Here is a 16,209-nt window from a genome sequence, read left to right as displayed (position 1 = left end):
TTGTTTTAATATCCAGAACTTTGCAAATCAATGCAATGCAATCAAGTCCACAGCTCTAGAAAAGCCACAGGGTAGAAAGTTTGAAAGATTAATCACTTTTGTAAGTGACCCAGTCTCCCCCCCATTTCAGAACAAAATGGCTTGCCCTTTTTTGAGACAGTGTTTTGGACTTCTTAGCCAGGAGACATGTTCTCCCTGCATGTATTACATCAAACCCTCTTCAGAATTTTGTATATTGTAAGAAAATCTTTTCTCAGTCTTCTAAACCTTAGAGTTTAGAGGTCTGACCTGTGTAATCCTTCCTCATTTTCCTAATCCATGGAATGGTTAGGTGAATCCTCGCTATACTACCTTAGTAGCAAGTATATCTTTTTTAGCCACGGAGTCCAAATTTGTACTCAGTATTCCTGTTGTGGTCTCACTAGGCCTTTTGTAAAGCCATCCTTCCATCGTACAAGAATCCTTTGCAAGAAGGGCCAGCATAATATTTTCTTTCCGCTGCTACACCTGCATGTTACCTTTTGAATGACTTCTGTACTAGGAGACCCAGGTCCTTTTCATTGTCAACATTTCTCAATCTCTTACTGTTCAAAAATGCTCAGTACTTCTGTTTCTTTAACCTCGTATTATTTCACAATACTTTATCTGCCACGTTGTTGTCCACCAATTTAGCTTGTCTTTTTCCATTTGAAGCTTCTTTGCATCCAAATCACTACTCTCATTCCCAGTTACTTTCATGTCATCAGCAAACTTAGAAATTTTATATTTGGTCCTCTCAACCAAATTGTTGATATAGGTTATGAATAGTTGGGGTGCAATTGTCAATCCCTTCAATACTCCACTGAAAGCAACTTGCCAAGCCCAGAAGGGCCTGTTTATTCTAGTCTTTGATTTCTGTCTGCTCACCACCTCTCAATCAACACTAGTATATATCCTCTAGTTACATGTACACTAACTTTGTTCAGCAACCCCTTGTGTGGTGCTGTGTAAAAATACCATCTACACTAATTTTCCCATTCACACTCCACTAGATGCATCCTCACAAAACTCTGATAGGTTAGTCAACCATGTTTGCCTTTCATCAATCCATGTTAACTCTACGCAATCATTTTATTTTCTCAATGTCTTGATGTCATTCCCTTTATTGTAGATTCCAGCAATTTCCCTCTGTACCAATATCAGATTAGGAGATTCCCTGTTTATTTTTTTTCTCTCTTTCTCTCTCCTTTCTGAAATAATAGAATCACATTTGCCGTCCTCTAATCTGTAGGCACCATTCAAGAACCTACAGAATGTTGGAAGATAATAACCAGAGTACCCTCTATCTCTATAGACTCTGTTTTTCAAAATCCTAGGATATAGATCATGAACTCCTTGGGAATTATCAGTTTTCAGGTTTATTAACTTCTCTAGTTTTATTTCTATTTCTAATTTGCTTTTATTTCCTCATTTGCTGTGGGCCCTCTGAATCTCTAGTGTTTCTGGGAGGTTTCTTTGTGCCTTCCATGAAGACAAATGCAAAGTCATCGTTTAATCCTTCAGCCATTTCTTATTCCTGATTATAAATTCTCAAGTCTATTTCTGTAAGGAATCCAGATTTGCCATTGCTAATCAATTCCTTTTTAAGTAACTATTACATAATAATGTATTACATAATCTATTCCTTTTTGGGTTTTTCACTGGTTTGCTCTCATATTTCATTGTCGATTTCTTGGTCATTGTTTGCTGAATTCCCAAACACTCCCAATCCTCAGACTTGTTTTTTCCCCTTCAATTTAATATCTTTAATTTCTACAGCAATCTATTGTTGGACATTGTTTTTAAACATAGAACAGTACTGCACAGGAACAGGCCCTTCGGCTCACAATGTTTGTGCCAGTCATGATGCCAATTTAAAGAACACATCTGCCTGCACATGGTCTATATCCCTCCATTCCCTGCCTGTTCACGTGCCTGTATAAATGCCTCCTAAATGTTGCTATCATCTTCTTCCACCTCCTCCACTGGCAATGTGTTGCAGTGTCCTACCATTCTCTGTTTAAAAAAAAAACTGCCTTGTAAATCTTTCTGTGCCTGAAAGAAATGCATATTTACTGCAAATAATGTATTTTTTCTTTATATGCTATCTATTGCCCAACAATGTCATTTCCTTTAAAATAATTTCCCAATATCCTAGAGCCAACCTCCCTCTCATACTTTCTTAGTTTTCATTGATTAGGTTGAAAATTGTGCTTATTATATTGAATGGCATCACTTTCAAATTTAATGTAAAATTCTGACACATTATGGTCACTCGTTCTGAGTGGACTACAACAAGATTATTAATTAATTCTTTCTCATTGCACAGTACTAGATCAAAAATAGCTGTTCCTTATTTGGTTCCTCAACATACTGATTTAAAAATTGATCCCGTATACATTCTAGGGATTCATTCTCTACAGTGCTAGTATTAATTTGATTTACTAAGTTTATATTTAAGGTCCTGTATTACCTACATCAAATGCACCTCCAATTTCCATACTTGCACTGTGAATTTTTTTCAGCAGTAATAAATCTTCTAGTGAATTCATTTTCAACCAAGTTTTAATATTGTTTAAATAAATGTAATCCTCATACAGTTCTCAATGTTGAGTAAAAGCACAATAAGGGAAACAGGAAGACAGAATTAACTGCTGAAATCCAAGAGAAATTTAGTCATTTGGTTCAATTTATTATTCTAATTTAATCCAGCATGCATCAACGCTAAAATTGGTGGTACATGAATTGGCATAAAAGTAAGAAAATCAATATTTGTTTTGTTTTGCCCACATTCCTTTCACTTTCTTTCCCTGTTCCTTAAACCTCTGTTCCACATGCTCTTTCTCTGGAGACATCTGGCCGTCAATGAGATTAATCTTGTACATAGTGGGTTGTCGTCCTGCATTAGACGTTTCTGCTCTTTGTTCATAGTCTCCACCTAATAGCACAGTCCCAAGACTTGGAGAGAGTTTCATTAGAGTCCTAGCAGAGTTATTGACCTGTCAGTTTAAAAATAGGGAAGAACAAACCGTATTTAAAATAATATTAATTTTAGTTTCAATGTAATTTTTTTAAACAGATTGTAGCTGGAGATTCATGTCTGGATTCTGTAAAATGAATAACTTGTACACCTTAATAATTATGCAATTTAAAAAGTCATGCTTCAGTCTTGACATAAATAACGTGCTGTCTGTTTATTTAGGATGAAATTCTTAAAGCAGCGGTTATGAAATATGGCAAAAACCAGTGGTCACGTATTGCATCACTGCTGCACCGGAAGTCAGCCAAACAATGCAAAGCCAGATGGTACGTTTGACATTTTCTTTCCATTGTATCCAATGTTGCTTAATCTAGTCAGTGAGCACAAGATACCTGAGCAGTTGAATCTAAAGGGGTAACCACATTACACAAAGAGCAGTGGAATTTTCTTTTATCTTCCCACCTCATTGCTCTCCCTAGTCTCTACCCTGATGGTCTGTGGACAATGTGAATTAACAATTTCATAAAATATTATGCAATATTTAGAAAAGATGGGTAAATGGAGTTTAGGAGCATGGTCTGATAAAATGATTAGTTTCGAGGGTCATAATAATGGGTGAAGGTTCTGACTAGCTTCAACAAAACACAACTATGTCACATACTTCTGATGAATGCCCACTCACTGAATTCAGCACTGGACTACAGAAATTTCATATGGCCATAAAAAATGCTGTTCATTATTGCATGGTAAGAATGTGACACTATAAGTAAGTATTATATATTTGAGCATATTTTAACTTGTTGTAAAGTAGACATCAATTATCTACTTTAATCATCTGGTTTGCAAATGTCCTTGACGGAAGGAAATCCTTACTCTCTCTGGCCTATATGTGACTCCAGATTCACCAACGTGATTGCCACTTAACTACCTCTTTAGTTCATGGGCAATAAGGAATGGATAATAAATGTCAGCATTGCCATTGATCTCCCACGTCTGAGAGCAAATAAGTAAAAAATGTTTGGATATTTTTGTGGGTTTTTTTGAGAATATCTCTAAATCTCATCATTGTAATTACAGATTTGCCTTTAATGGCTACGCCTAATGAAATTCTGTTTTTGTTTTTTTTTGCAAATAAGGTATGAGTGGCTAGATCCAAGTATCAAGAAGACAGAATGGTCAAGGGAGGAGGAAGAGAAGTTGCTCCACTTGGCAAAGCTCATGCCAACCCAATGGAGGACCATTGCTCCAATTATTGGCAGAACAGCTGCCCAGTGCTTGGAACATTATGAATATCTTCTGTAAGTTGATAAATAATGTCTCCATTTTAGTTTTTACTTACTCATTACAACACAAAAAGACACATTTTGGCTCCCAACTGAGCAAACCATATCAATTCCATTCCTACTGCTTATTTCCCTGTAGCCAACTTATTCTCTTTCGCATGCCCATGAAGTCCCCTTCGATTCTTTTTACCTACACTAAAGGGTAACGTACATTCGCGAATTAACCTACTTGTATGTTTTTGGGTTATGGGAAGAAACCAAAGCACCCAGTAGAAACTCTCAATCAGGTGGAGAAGTTGTGGCCGTCATACATATAGCACCCACGGTCAGAATCAAAGCTGGGTTCCCAGAGATGTGAGTCATTTAAAACCTATGACTTTCTTGTTTTATATAGTTAGATTTCAGTTTGTGCAACATCTGCCTCTCAATTCCAATGAGGAATTCACATAGTGTTGTTGCTTTTTAGTGCATTCTGGTTAGTTATTCCTTTTTATTCAGTAGAAAGAAAAACTTGTATTTCCTTTGAGTAAAGGCACAAAAGGGAAGAAGGAAGACAAAAATGAACTGCTGAAATCCTAGGGAAATTTTGTATTGACATCAGGAAACACTTGTAATTAAATATCTAAGACTGGACTGACTACAATGATTTAGATTATGTCAGATGTTCCAAATTTGTATTTGAGTGAAGGAATGTTTTCATTTAAAGAGTCTGTTTCTCACAGAAATAATTTTCTTAAATCAGGATTTTTTTTAACTTTATTTGGGAAATTTTGATTAACAGTCTTGGCTAAAAGTCTGTTTTATACAATACTATGCTATTTACATACAGTTTTAGGATGATCTGTCAAATTTTGTGGTGCTGCTTACAGCTGTCAGGAATTCAGTTGATAATTCCACCTCCAAGAGGCGAACAAATAACTTAATCTGTCTATGATCTTCACTTTGCTTTTCAGATCCAGCGATTAGCACTAACATTGATGGGAATTATTCTTTTAATTTTAATTTATTCTCTTAAAGATTATTTTCATCTAGCAGATGCCACTTCTGCATTCAACAAAAACTGCTAAGACCAGATATTTTCTTCCTGCAGTGTAGTAATTGGATCGTTAGAGGGTGAGGAAAGTGAAGCCAGATATTTGAAAAGCAATTTGAAATGATATTCCATTTTTAAAAATTTTTAAAGTTTTTTTGTTATTTACAGCGTAGTAGCAGGCCCTTCCGGCCCAATGAGTCCGCGCCGCCCATTTTAAACCCAAATTAACCTACCCGTACGTCTTTGGAATGTGGGAGGAAACCGGAGCACCCGGAGGAAACCCACGCAGACACGGGAGAACATACAAACTCCTTACAGACAGCGACGGGAATCAAACCCCGATCGCTGGCGCTGTAATAGCGTCGCGCTAACCGCTACGCTACCGTGCCGCAATAACATACTTTCCTACAACACTTTAACGACATTCAATAACGTATTTTCCTTCTGTTGGGATTTCTTCCTTATTTCAATATTATGCAGCCATAAACATGCTTTTCAAATCTGACTTAAAAGTTGCTATGGCACTCAGAAGTGTTGCTGACTTTATATAATTGATTTGTTTTGTTTAGTTGATTTCCAGCAAATCGCCAATTATCATTGGCCTGTTAAAATCATTGTATGAAGAGTCCTTTCATTTGCAAATCATATCTTGCATGGATATTTTAAGGATGTCTGTATAGATGTGGATGTTTCTTGTTTATCACTGTAGCCCTTGTATTCTGCAGTAATGACAGATTATATCTTTTCACTAACTTATTAGTACCAATTTGAACTATCATGAAAGATGCGGAAAGATTTGTATATTTTCTTGTACCTGGAGGAATACCATTATTTTGCCATTGTGATATGTAAAACCTCCATCCTATCTTGTTGGAATAACCATTTTGTTTAACAAAGTTGTTTTAGTTGTTTTTATTTGTAACCAAATTGTGGTTGAAAAATATCTTTGGTGTGCAGTTTGATTTTTGTACAAATCGATGTTTTATTAAATTAAAAAAAAGAAAAATTACAGTTATGCAACTGACAGTGGTGTTGGGATATATTTCAGAGATAAGGCTGCCCAGAGAGATCAAGAAGAGGAAGCTGCTGATGATCCTCGAAAGCTGAAACCTGGTGAGATTGATCCAAACCCAGAGACTAAGCCAGCCAGGCCAGATCCAGTCGATATGGATGAAGGTATTTCGCGTTAAACTTGATTTATATAGATTACTTTTGAGCAATTGATTTGTCACTCTGTGAAAATAAAAGTTGAAACTAATATTGAAGCAGCATAATTATATCTAACAACATATTCTATTATTTTAAATGTTCAATCCATGATTCTGAGACCTGTGTAAGGAATCCAACATTTGCAATGCTTAGTTGAGGCTAAATTATGGGATTGGGTATGGAGCTGCTTGCACCAAGTGGGAAAGGGGATGAGGGAGAAGAGGTACCATGAGAAGAAAAATAGAACTTATTTGTGTATTGCCTCAAGGCTGGGCTGTTGGCAACAAAGAGCTCCATTTATATAGCACTATATCCTTATAGTGCTATAAGGATATAGTGCTATATCCTTAGTTCCTTGAGACATCAGAACTTGCAGTACAGGAGTGAGAAGAGAAGCCATTTTTGGTGGCTGCCTTGCTACAACTGGGTAACAACAAAACCAGATGAATATAATGCCACCCAGCTGAAAGGTGATAAAGAGGTATTGATGGTGTGATCAACCATGTTGGCAGGCTGAGAAAAACCAGGAGGGATAGATTACTGTTATCACAATTATACAGGATGCTATTAGTGAACAGAGTAATTTCAATACTGTGACAGGGCGAAATCGTCAATACAGGTGAAAAACACTATGATGCTGGAGGAATTCAGCAGGCCAGGCAGCATCTGTGGAGAAAAGCAGGCGGTCAATGTTTCGGGTCAGGACCCTTCAGGACTGAGAAAGGCCCTGACCTGAAACACTGTCTGCTTTTCTCCACAGATGCTGCCTGGCCTGCTGAGTTCCTCTAGCATCATAGTGTTTTTCATCTAGATTCCAGCATCTGCAGTCCTTTGTTTCTCTAACATCAATACAGGGATTAAGATAAGTGGTTATAGAGTTGTACAGCACAGAAATGCCCTTTGGCTTACCATGTCCATGCTGACCAAAGGACCCGTCTATACTAATTCCATTTACCAGCACTCGGTCCATTGAGTCATACAACACAGACCCTTTGGCCCACTGTATCCATGCTGACTGTCAAATGCTTATCAATGCTAATCCCATTTATCAGCACTTGGTCCATAGCCTTCTATGCCTTAATGATCCAAGAGCTCATCTAGATACTTCTTAAATGTCTAGAAATATCAGACATCGGTGCTAGGACCCTTGGATAATTTGACGTGGATGTAGGTGGTGTGATCAGTAAGTTTGCAGATGACACTAAGGTTGCTGGAATTGTCGACAATGTGTCTTAAACTACAGGGTGATATTGATGTATTGGTGAAATGGGCTAAGAAGTGGCAGATGGCGTTTAACCCTGATAAGTGCAAGGTGATTATTTTGGGAATACTAATGAGGCTAGGACTTGCACCATGAATGGTAAAGTCCTTGGGAGTATTGAGGAGCAAAGGGACTTTGGTGTGCAAATCCAAAGAACTTTCAAGGTGACAGCCCAGTTAAATAATGTGGTTAAAAAGGCATGTGGGATACTGTCCTTTATTATTGAGGCATTGAATACAAGAACAGGGAGGTTATGCCACAACTTTATAAAACGTTTGTCAACCTCAGCTGGAGCATTTTAGCTATGAGGATTGACTGGAGAAGCTAAGTATGTTTTGCCTAGAGTGGAGGAGATTAAGAGGGGACATGATTAAGGTATATAAAATGATGAGGGTATAGATAGGGTAAACTGCAGGTAAACTCAAATCTTTTCCCTTTATCATAGATGAATAAAACTAGAGGACATAGATTTTGGGGAAGAGGTAAGAGATTTACAGGGGATTTGAGGAAGACCTTTTGTACTCAGAGTGGTAAATATCTGGAACATACTACCTGAGAGAATGGTGGAAGCAGATTTGGCATTTAAGGGTTGTGTAGATGAGCACTTGAATTGCCTAGAATTTAAAGGGAATGGGCGAAGTGCTGGTAGATGGGATTCCTGCAGATGGGTGCCTACTGGTTGGCATGGACATGGTGAGCTGAATGGCCTGTTTCCATGCTGGATGACTTTATGGTTCTAAATACAAATTCATTGCTTTACAAACATTAACTTTCAAAATTTTTGATATAATGTCTTTGACTCTTTGGGAAATATGTCTTCAATTTATGAAGCAATTTTTGTTGCTACAATAAATGGCATGCAGAATAACTTGCAGGGGTACAGGAGCTGACTGGACTCAATTGGCCAAATGGCTTCCTGTGTTTTAGTAAGTAAGAAACCACAGTCCATTTAGAGAAAACAAATTATTCAACTTGCAGAAAAGATGCTACTCGCATCCAATAAGATTATTCGCAACAGGTAACAGGGATAAATAAGGAAATTATAGGCATGCTGATCTAATATTGAGTGTGGGAAGTTTATAAGAATCTTTTAGGAACCAACTAAACAGTTCATAATGCTTGAGTCTTTTCAACTTTGATTATTCCCTTCTATTCCCTCTTGTTTATCAAGGAAGTATTGATTTTAGAATACACCGGATTACATTTAAAATATTGTTTTTAGATGAACTTGAGATGCTCTCTGAGGCTAGAGCTCGTTTGGCCAATACTCAAGGCAAGAAAGCCAAGAGAAAAGCACGAGAAAAGCAGCTTGAAGAAGCCAGGTCAGTCATTATATGCAGTACAATTTGCAGCATATCTCAATTTTTCATTAGAAAGAAATTCCTTGTATTAAACAGGAAGTGTGTGTGTGCTTGTATGTGTGTATATGTGTATTTAGTGGACGTTTTTGTGCAGATTAGATGTGCTGAAAAGGTAGCACATGTATGCTCTTGTTATCATTGATAATTGGCTACTTCAAAATCAATAAACTAATTGTTAAGTTTATACAGGCAATCCCTGGGTTATGCAAGAGTTCTGTTCCTGAGAACTTTCTGTAAGCCGATTTCTCCATAAGTCAAAAAAAAGTACATTTTTCATAGCTAACCATATTGTATTGCTCTACATACACGTTATAATTCTTTCATTTAATTGAACCCAAACACTACCCATAATTAAACTAGTGGAATATATACTGTATCCAGTTATTAATGAATAACATGAAACATTATTAATACTAGCTTGAAAAATGCTTTAAAAATACATGGGAGGATTTGTGTAAAGTCAGATTTCCAAAAGTCGGATCATTCATAACCCGGGGAACACCTGTATAGTAATTGTTGATATAGATTATGAATAGGTGGATCTCAAGTGTTGTTATTCTGGGAGAGGCACTGATGTTGATTAATTTATCCTACCGGTGACTTTGAAATGACTGTTGTAGATATTCCATGTCTGAAGTCAGCCATTCAAGATTGAGATGAGAATTTGGGATTCACTCTACGAGGGGGCTATGGAGGCTAAGTCACTGAGTAAATACAAGTCAGAGATTGACAGATCTTTGGATAGTGAGGGACTCAAGGAATATGGGGTTTGTGCAGAAAAGAACAGCCATGATGTAATTAAATGGTAAAGCAAGCACAAGGCAACAAAAGTCCTACTTATCCTCCTGTTTCTTATGTTCATGTTCTCTTTATTCAGACAGCCAAAGGCTGTGCTGGTGCACTGGAAATGGTAGCAAATTTCATCACTGATGACTTCCTTCACCAGAGCGAGTTGGTAGAGAATCTCACTGATTCAGTAATGTCATTTAGTGAAGAAAATCTGCTGCAATTAACCCAATCTGGCTTGAATATGACCCTGGATCCACAGCAATATGTTTGACTTTTAGCTGCCCTCTAACAAATAAGCTAATCAGTTCAAGGACATTAAAAGAATGGCTATTAAATGCTGCCTTTGACAGCAACAAACATATTTTATTCAAGTTTTTTTTAAAAAGTATTAATTGTTGATTTTATCAAGCTCTGATTTGAATTTGTTGGAGGAAGTTTTGTAGTAGTACTTGTAAAAATAGCCATCACCAATCCACTATGGCGATAATCACTAAACTTATAAAGTGATAGCCTTTGGTAGGGACTATTGGTTATCACAATAACCATTTTTGAAATTGGCATTGATGCATAAGGATGATAGTTACTTCAGTCTGACGCAAGTGATTGCCTGTTTTAAACTTAAATATTTCAATTAGTGGGACTGACTAATGTTTTTATTTTAGAATAATGTTCACATGATGACTGTTTACAACAGGAGAAAAATGCTCAAAAATGAATGTGCTTCACTTCAATCCAAAATTATACTTGGGTCTATGAAGCAGTTTAAAATGGATGAAGTATTTTAACATTACAATTCAGCATTATTTAATAAAGTTAAAATATCAGAAACCCATCCGACAGCCTGTTGAGATCAACATTATTCTGTTGTTTCCATTATAAACTTCCACAGACTAAAACATGAAAAACTGTAGATGCTGGTAATCTGAAATAAAATGAGAAAATGCTGCATAGACTCAGCAGGTCAGGTGGTATCTGTGGGGAGAGAGAGAGTGTGTTAACATTTTAGATGAATGACTTTTCATCAGAATTAGGCCAGAGAAAAGAGCAGAGTTCCTTCATGGTGGTCATTGTTGGAAGAGAAATGGCAGTGTTTAATTAAACAGTAGTCGAAAAGCAAAAAACTGCAGAAGCTGGAAAAATTTAACAAGCCCAACAATTCTGATGAAGGGCCATCAATCTGAAAAGTTAACCATTTCTCTCTCCAGAGATGCAACCTGATTGGCTGAGTATTCACAGCATTTTAATATCATGGAATAAATACTTGCTGACCTTTATATAAAGACTGGTTTCAGAATTGTTCCAGTCAATCACTTTCCTAACTGGTACACCAAATTATATTCTAACTTTTGGTATCCATTGTATGGACAATTAAGTGGAGTTTCTAATCAAATGGGATTTTAAGAGATGAAAACTTGATAATAAAATAAAAATCTATGTGCCTTTTAAATGTCATAGACGGCTAGCAGCACTTCAGAAACGCAGAGAATTGCGAGCTGCTGGCATAGAGATACAGAAGAAAAGAAAAAAGAAGAGAGGAGTGGATTATAATGCTGAAATCCCCTTTGAAAAGAAACCTGCTCCGGGTTTTTATGATACCGCTGAGGAAAACTATCAAACACTTGAACCAGACTTCAAAAGGCTCCGCCAGCAACATCTGGATGGAGAGCTAAGATCGTAAGTTGCAGCAAAAATACTAAATTATCATTACTGTACATTGCTTTTTTTGTTTTCTTTATTACATTGTGTGCTTTAAACACTTATTTCTTCATTGTGCAGAGATTTTTGTTGAGTTTTATACATGTTAAGGCATTACAGTTTGGGTTTTCCCCCAGCATATAAAACATTTGCTCCAGTGCTTGAGGACTAGCTGCACCTCCAGATGAGCTGTTCCAATAAATTTAAAACACTGGCATCTACCTGACATGGCAATTTTTCACACTTAGTATATCCTGTTCACAAAAAGCAGCACAAATCTAATCTGGCTAACTGCCCACATCCCCACCCCCAATATATCTACTCTCACACATTGCAAAGCAATGGAAGATGTCACCAACATCAAGTGACACTTACTTATCCCCCAATTTGGGTTTTGTCAGACCAATCTACTCCAGACCACCTTAGTCTAAACGTGCACTAAGCAGCTGAATTCCAGGGTTGAAGTGAGATCAATTATTCTTGACCTCAAGACGGGATTTAACCAAATATGGCATCAAGGAGCTCTGCTAAAACAAAAGTCATTGGGCATTTGGGAGAAACAATTCCATAGTTGGAGTCATACCTTGGAAAAAAGATGATTGTTGTTTTTAGAGGTCTGTCATTCAATCCCCAGCATCATCAGCTTGATCCCATGTTTCCTTCCAAGTGAATTCCGAGCCCAAAAGATCACAAGGCAAAGGAGCAGAGTAGGCCAGTTGGCCCATCGAGTCTGCTCCATGAGCTAAACTAAACTATTCCTATCTAGCCCCAATTTCCAGCCTTTTCCCCATATCCTTTGATACCTTGGCTAATTAGATACCTATCAGTCTCCTCCTTAAACACCCCCAATGTTCGGGCCTCCACAGCTGTACGTGGCAAAGAATTCCATAAATTCATGACCCTCTGGCTAAAGAAATTTCTCCTCATTTCTGTTCTAAACGGGTACCCTCTAATTCTAAGACTGTGCCCGCTCGTCCTGGACTCACCCACCAAGGGAAACAGCTTAGCCACATCTACTCTGTCCAGTCCTTTCAACATTCGAAATGTTTCTGTGAGGTCCCCTCTCATTCTTCTGTACTCCGGTGAGTACAGTCCAAGAGCTGACAAACGCTCATCATACGTAAGCCCTTTCATTCCGGGAATCATCCTTATAAATCTTCTCTGAACCCTCTCCAGCATCAGTACATTCTTCCTAAGATAAGGGGCCCAAAACTGCACACAGTATTCCAAATGAGGTCTCACTAGTGCCCCATAGAGCCTCATCAACACTTCCTTACTTTTATACATTATACCTCTCAAAATGAATGCCAGCATAGCATTCGCTTTTTTTTTACCGCCGATCCAACCTGGTGGCTCTTCTTCCTCGGCCTTCATCTCCATGGGCGTTTCTTTGGCCAGGCACCCTCAACCAAAGTTTTCTCCCATCTCCATAATTCCCAATACGACTGGAGTGCCCCTTCCACCTCTTACCTTTTCTAAATCACTAACTTCTGATACAACATTAACCATCACAATTTTCCACTGCCTTTACTCACTCTAACCTACCCACCTCTGGACTTGCAACACTCTGCTTCACTTAGGCCCAACCCCAATGGTGCACTCACAATTCATAAATTGCATTACTTTTGCTGCAAATTTTCACCCTGCTCTCACTTTTAAATGAAAATAAAAAAAACTGCAACACCAGGAATCTGAAGTAAAAACAGAAAATGCTGGAAACACTCAATAGGTTAGATAGCATCTGTGGAAAGAGAAATGATTAACAATATAGGTGGAAGGCCCTGTTCTGACACATGGTCCTTGATCTGAAATGATAACTCTGTTTCTCTTTTCACAAATGCTGTTTAACCCACTGGGTATTTCCAGCATTTTCTGCTTTTATCTCACTTTTAAATGGTCATATCTGACTCTTTCTTTCCCTTTAACATCTTTATCTCCATCACAGGTGATAGGTTAGCTCCCAATATCCATTATAAGCCCACCAACTCCCATAACTCCCATCTCCTCAACCAACTGCACTTTTGCTCTCACCCCATCCTCCCAGCCACAACAAGGATTGGGTTCACCTTGTCCTTGCCTTCCACCCGATCAGCCTTGACATTCAACAGATCTGCTGAGTCCACCAGTATATATGCTTTTCCCTCCATCATTCTGTTTTTTGTTTGGATTTCCAGCAACCAAAGTTTTTTGTCCTGCAGACATCATTAATGGTGTGCCTCAGGGCAGTGTCCTAGGCCCAATGTGGGAATGTTCAATTCCATCAAGAACTCCTTGTCAAATGAAGCAGGCTATACCTGCATGCAACAAAACCTAGACAGCATTCAGGCATGACCCGATGAGCAACAAGTAACATTCAAACCACAAAAGTGCCAGGCAGTGACTATATCCAACAAGAGAAGGTCTAACCTCCAGCCCATGACATTCAGAGCACTACCATTGTTGAACTGCCCAGCATCAATGGCCTTGGTGTTGCCATTGCTGAGAAACTCAACTGGACCAGCCATAGGTGCGGTGGATCAGAGTATCCTGTGGTGAGTGACTCATCTCCTGATATTCCAATGCCTTTCTTCCACCTACAAGGCACAAGTCAGGAATATGATGGAAAATTATCCCCTTGCCTGATAGCTCCAGCAGTTCTCAAAAATCTCAACACCATCCAGGACAAAGCAGTCCATTTTATAGGCACTCCATAAACATTCATTCCCTCCATCATCAGTGCATGGTGGCTACAGTATGTCCAATCTTCTATGTTTATTTGTCTAGACTTCTCTAACAGCACCTCCCAAACTTGTTACCTTTACCACCAAGGAGGACAAGGACAGCAGGCACATGAACAACACCATCTTCAAGTTCCATCTCTCCTAATTTGGAAATATATTGCTGGTTCTTCATCAGTAGGTTTAAATCTTATCACAGTGGGAGTTCCTTCATTAAATGGAATGTAGCAGTTCAAGAAGGCAGCTCACTGGCACCTTCTCGGGCTTTTAGGAACAGGCAATAAATGTGGACTGGCTTAATATTCAGGTTGGTTTCTCCAGAGTCATCCATCTCTAGACTTCATTATAGCTTTAGTGAAAAACTGAATTCTAGACATTGAGTTGAATGTCCATCATAACAAGGCAGACATTGATTAAATGTGGCAATGAAAAGTTTTAGTAAAAGGGAAACGAGAGCAAATTCTCAATTGAGTAAAATCATCCCTAGCACATGGGAACATGACATATGGTGGTTTGGAGGATACTCTTCTTGGCCTCTAGACATTAGAGCATGTCCTAAGCTTAAATGTCTTTAGCTGCCTCAACAATGATCTTGTGTTCGCCATAAAGCCCAAAAGAGAAGACGTTTGCTGATTATTCCCCAGTGTTCAGTTCCAACCCTCAGAAAATTATCCAGCTTGTTCCCACATGCCACAAGACCTGTACAACAATCAGTCTTGGGCTGAAAAGCAGCAAATAATATTCACATCAAATGATTGCCAGGGTGTCTATAACCTCCAACAAGACCACCCTTACTTTATATTCAGTGGCATGACCATTGTTGAATCCCTCACCATCATCATCATAAAGGATGGTCACCATTGATTAGAACCACATTTTAAATCTCATTTTATCTACCTTTGTTAATTCATAAAAATGTGTTGTATTGTTAACCTATATCGTCAAAGTGCAACTGTTGGTATGTGTAAAAACTCTCAAACCTAAAATTATTTCAGTTTCCTAATGTTTGTCTGGCTTTTGGCTTCAAGTTTGATGGGGTGTGATCTAATCTTTAACTGTCATGGAGAAAGTGTAACTATTAGCAACAAAGACACTTAAAAAATTAGTAGAACTAAGTTTGTGAATATATAACTAGTAGCATCAGTTTTCATTGCATTCTTTATTTCTCATATAATAATCCAACATACCAGAAATAACTTGGATTTTGAAGTAGGTAAAATTTTCCAATTTTCATGCTGCATTTTTGCAGATTATATGCTTATCCAATTGTTTCATGAGAGCAGGCTTCAGAAAATATCTTTGAGTTCAATTATGTGAATTATGAGTTTCTTGGTCATACCAAAACAATTATTTAAAGATGTGTATAAGTAGTTCAGTGAAAAATATATTCCATATACTTCTGAGTTGGAGTTGGCTTTCTAAAACCCAGAGCTCTTTATAAATATGTTAATTGTCATATAATTTGTTCATTTTATTCAGTGAGAAAGAAGAATCCGAGCAGAAGAAAGATAAGCAGCGCCTGAAAAAGAAGAAGGAATCTGATTTGCCTTCTGCTATATTACAGATCAGTGGTGTCTCTGAGTTTACTAAAAAAAGAAGTAAATTAGTTCTTCCCGCACCACAGGTAAATGACCACTTCAAACACTACAAAGGTAATAGTTGTATTTTCTATGGCGTCATCTGCTGACACTGAATTCTTCCAAAAATGTGAGAATACAGGTACCTTGCCTAGCACTTTAAATTCTATGATAGATGAATACCATTCAACAGGTTTCAGATGCCCATTTAATAGTTTTTAATAAACATGCAAAACTTCTGATAATGTTTGAAGCTATGCTAGCCACTAATTTAAAAAAATTGTGT

The 16,209-nt window shown here is 37.8% G+C and overlaps 1 protein-coding gene across 1 annotated transcript in view; it reads left to right on the top strand.

Moving 5' to 3' along the window:
- Positions 1-16,209, top strand: part of cdc5l (CDC5 cell division cycle 5-like (S. pombe)) — a 46,459-nt gene that overhangs the window by 3,626 nt on the left and 26,624 nt on the right. The window contains exons 2-7 of the mRNA XM_052024570.1: positions 3,221-3,324; positions 4,135-4,296; positions 6,363-6,490; positions 9,007-9,106; positions 11,390-11,608; positions 15,826-15,970. Of these exons, the coding sequence (XP_051880530.1) occupies positions 3,221-3,324; positions 4,135-4,296; positions 6,363-6,490; positions 9,007-9,106; positions 11,390-11,608; positions 15,826-15,970 (858 nt within the window). The remainder of the gene's footprint in view (positions 1-3,220; positions 3,325-4,134; positions 4,297-6,362; positions 6,491-9,006; positions 9,107-11,389; positions 11,609-15,825; positions 15,971-16,209) is intronic.

This window comes from Pristis pectinata, chromosome 10, assembly GCF_009764475.1.
Source record: "Pristis pectinata isolate sPriPec2 chromosome 10, sPriPec2.1.pri, whole genome shotgun sequence".
In the NCBI taxonomy this organism is placed as follows: Eukaryota; Metazoa; Chordata; class Chondrichthyes; order Rhinopristiformes; family Pristidae; genus Pristis; species Pristis pectinata.
The sequence above is the reverse complement of the archived record's forward strand: the minus strand, read 5'-3'. Positions and strand labels throughout refer to the sequence as shown.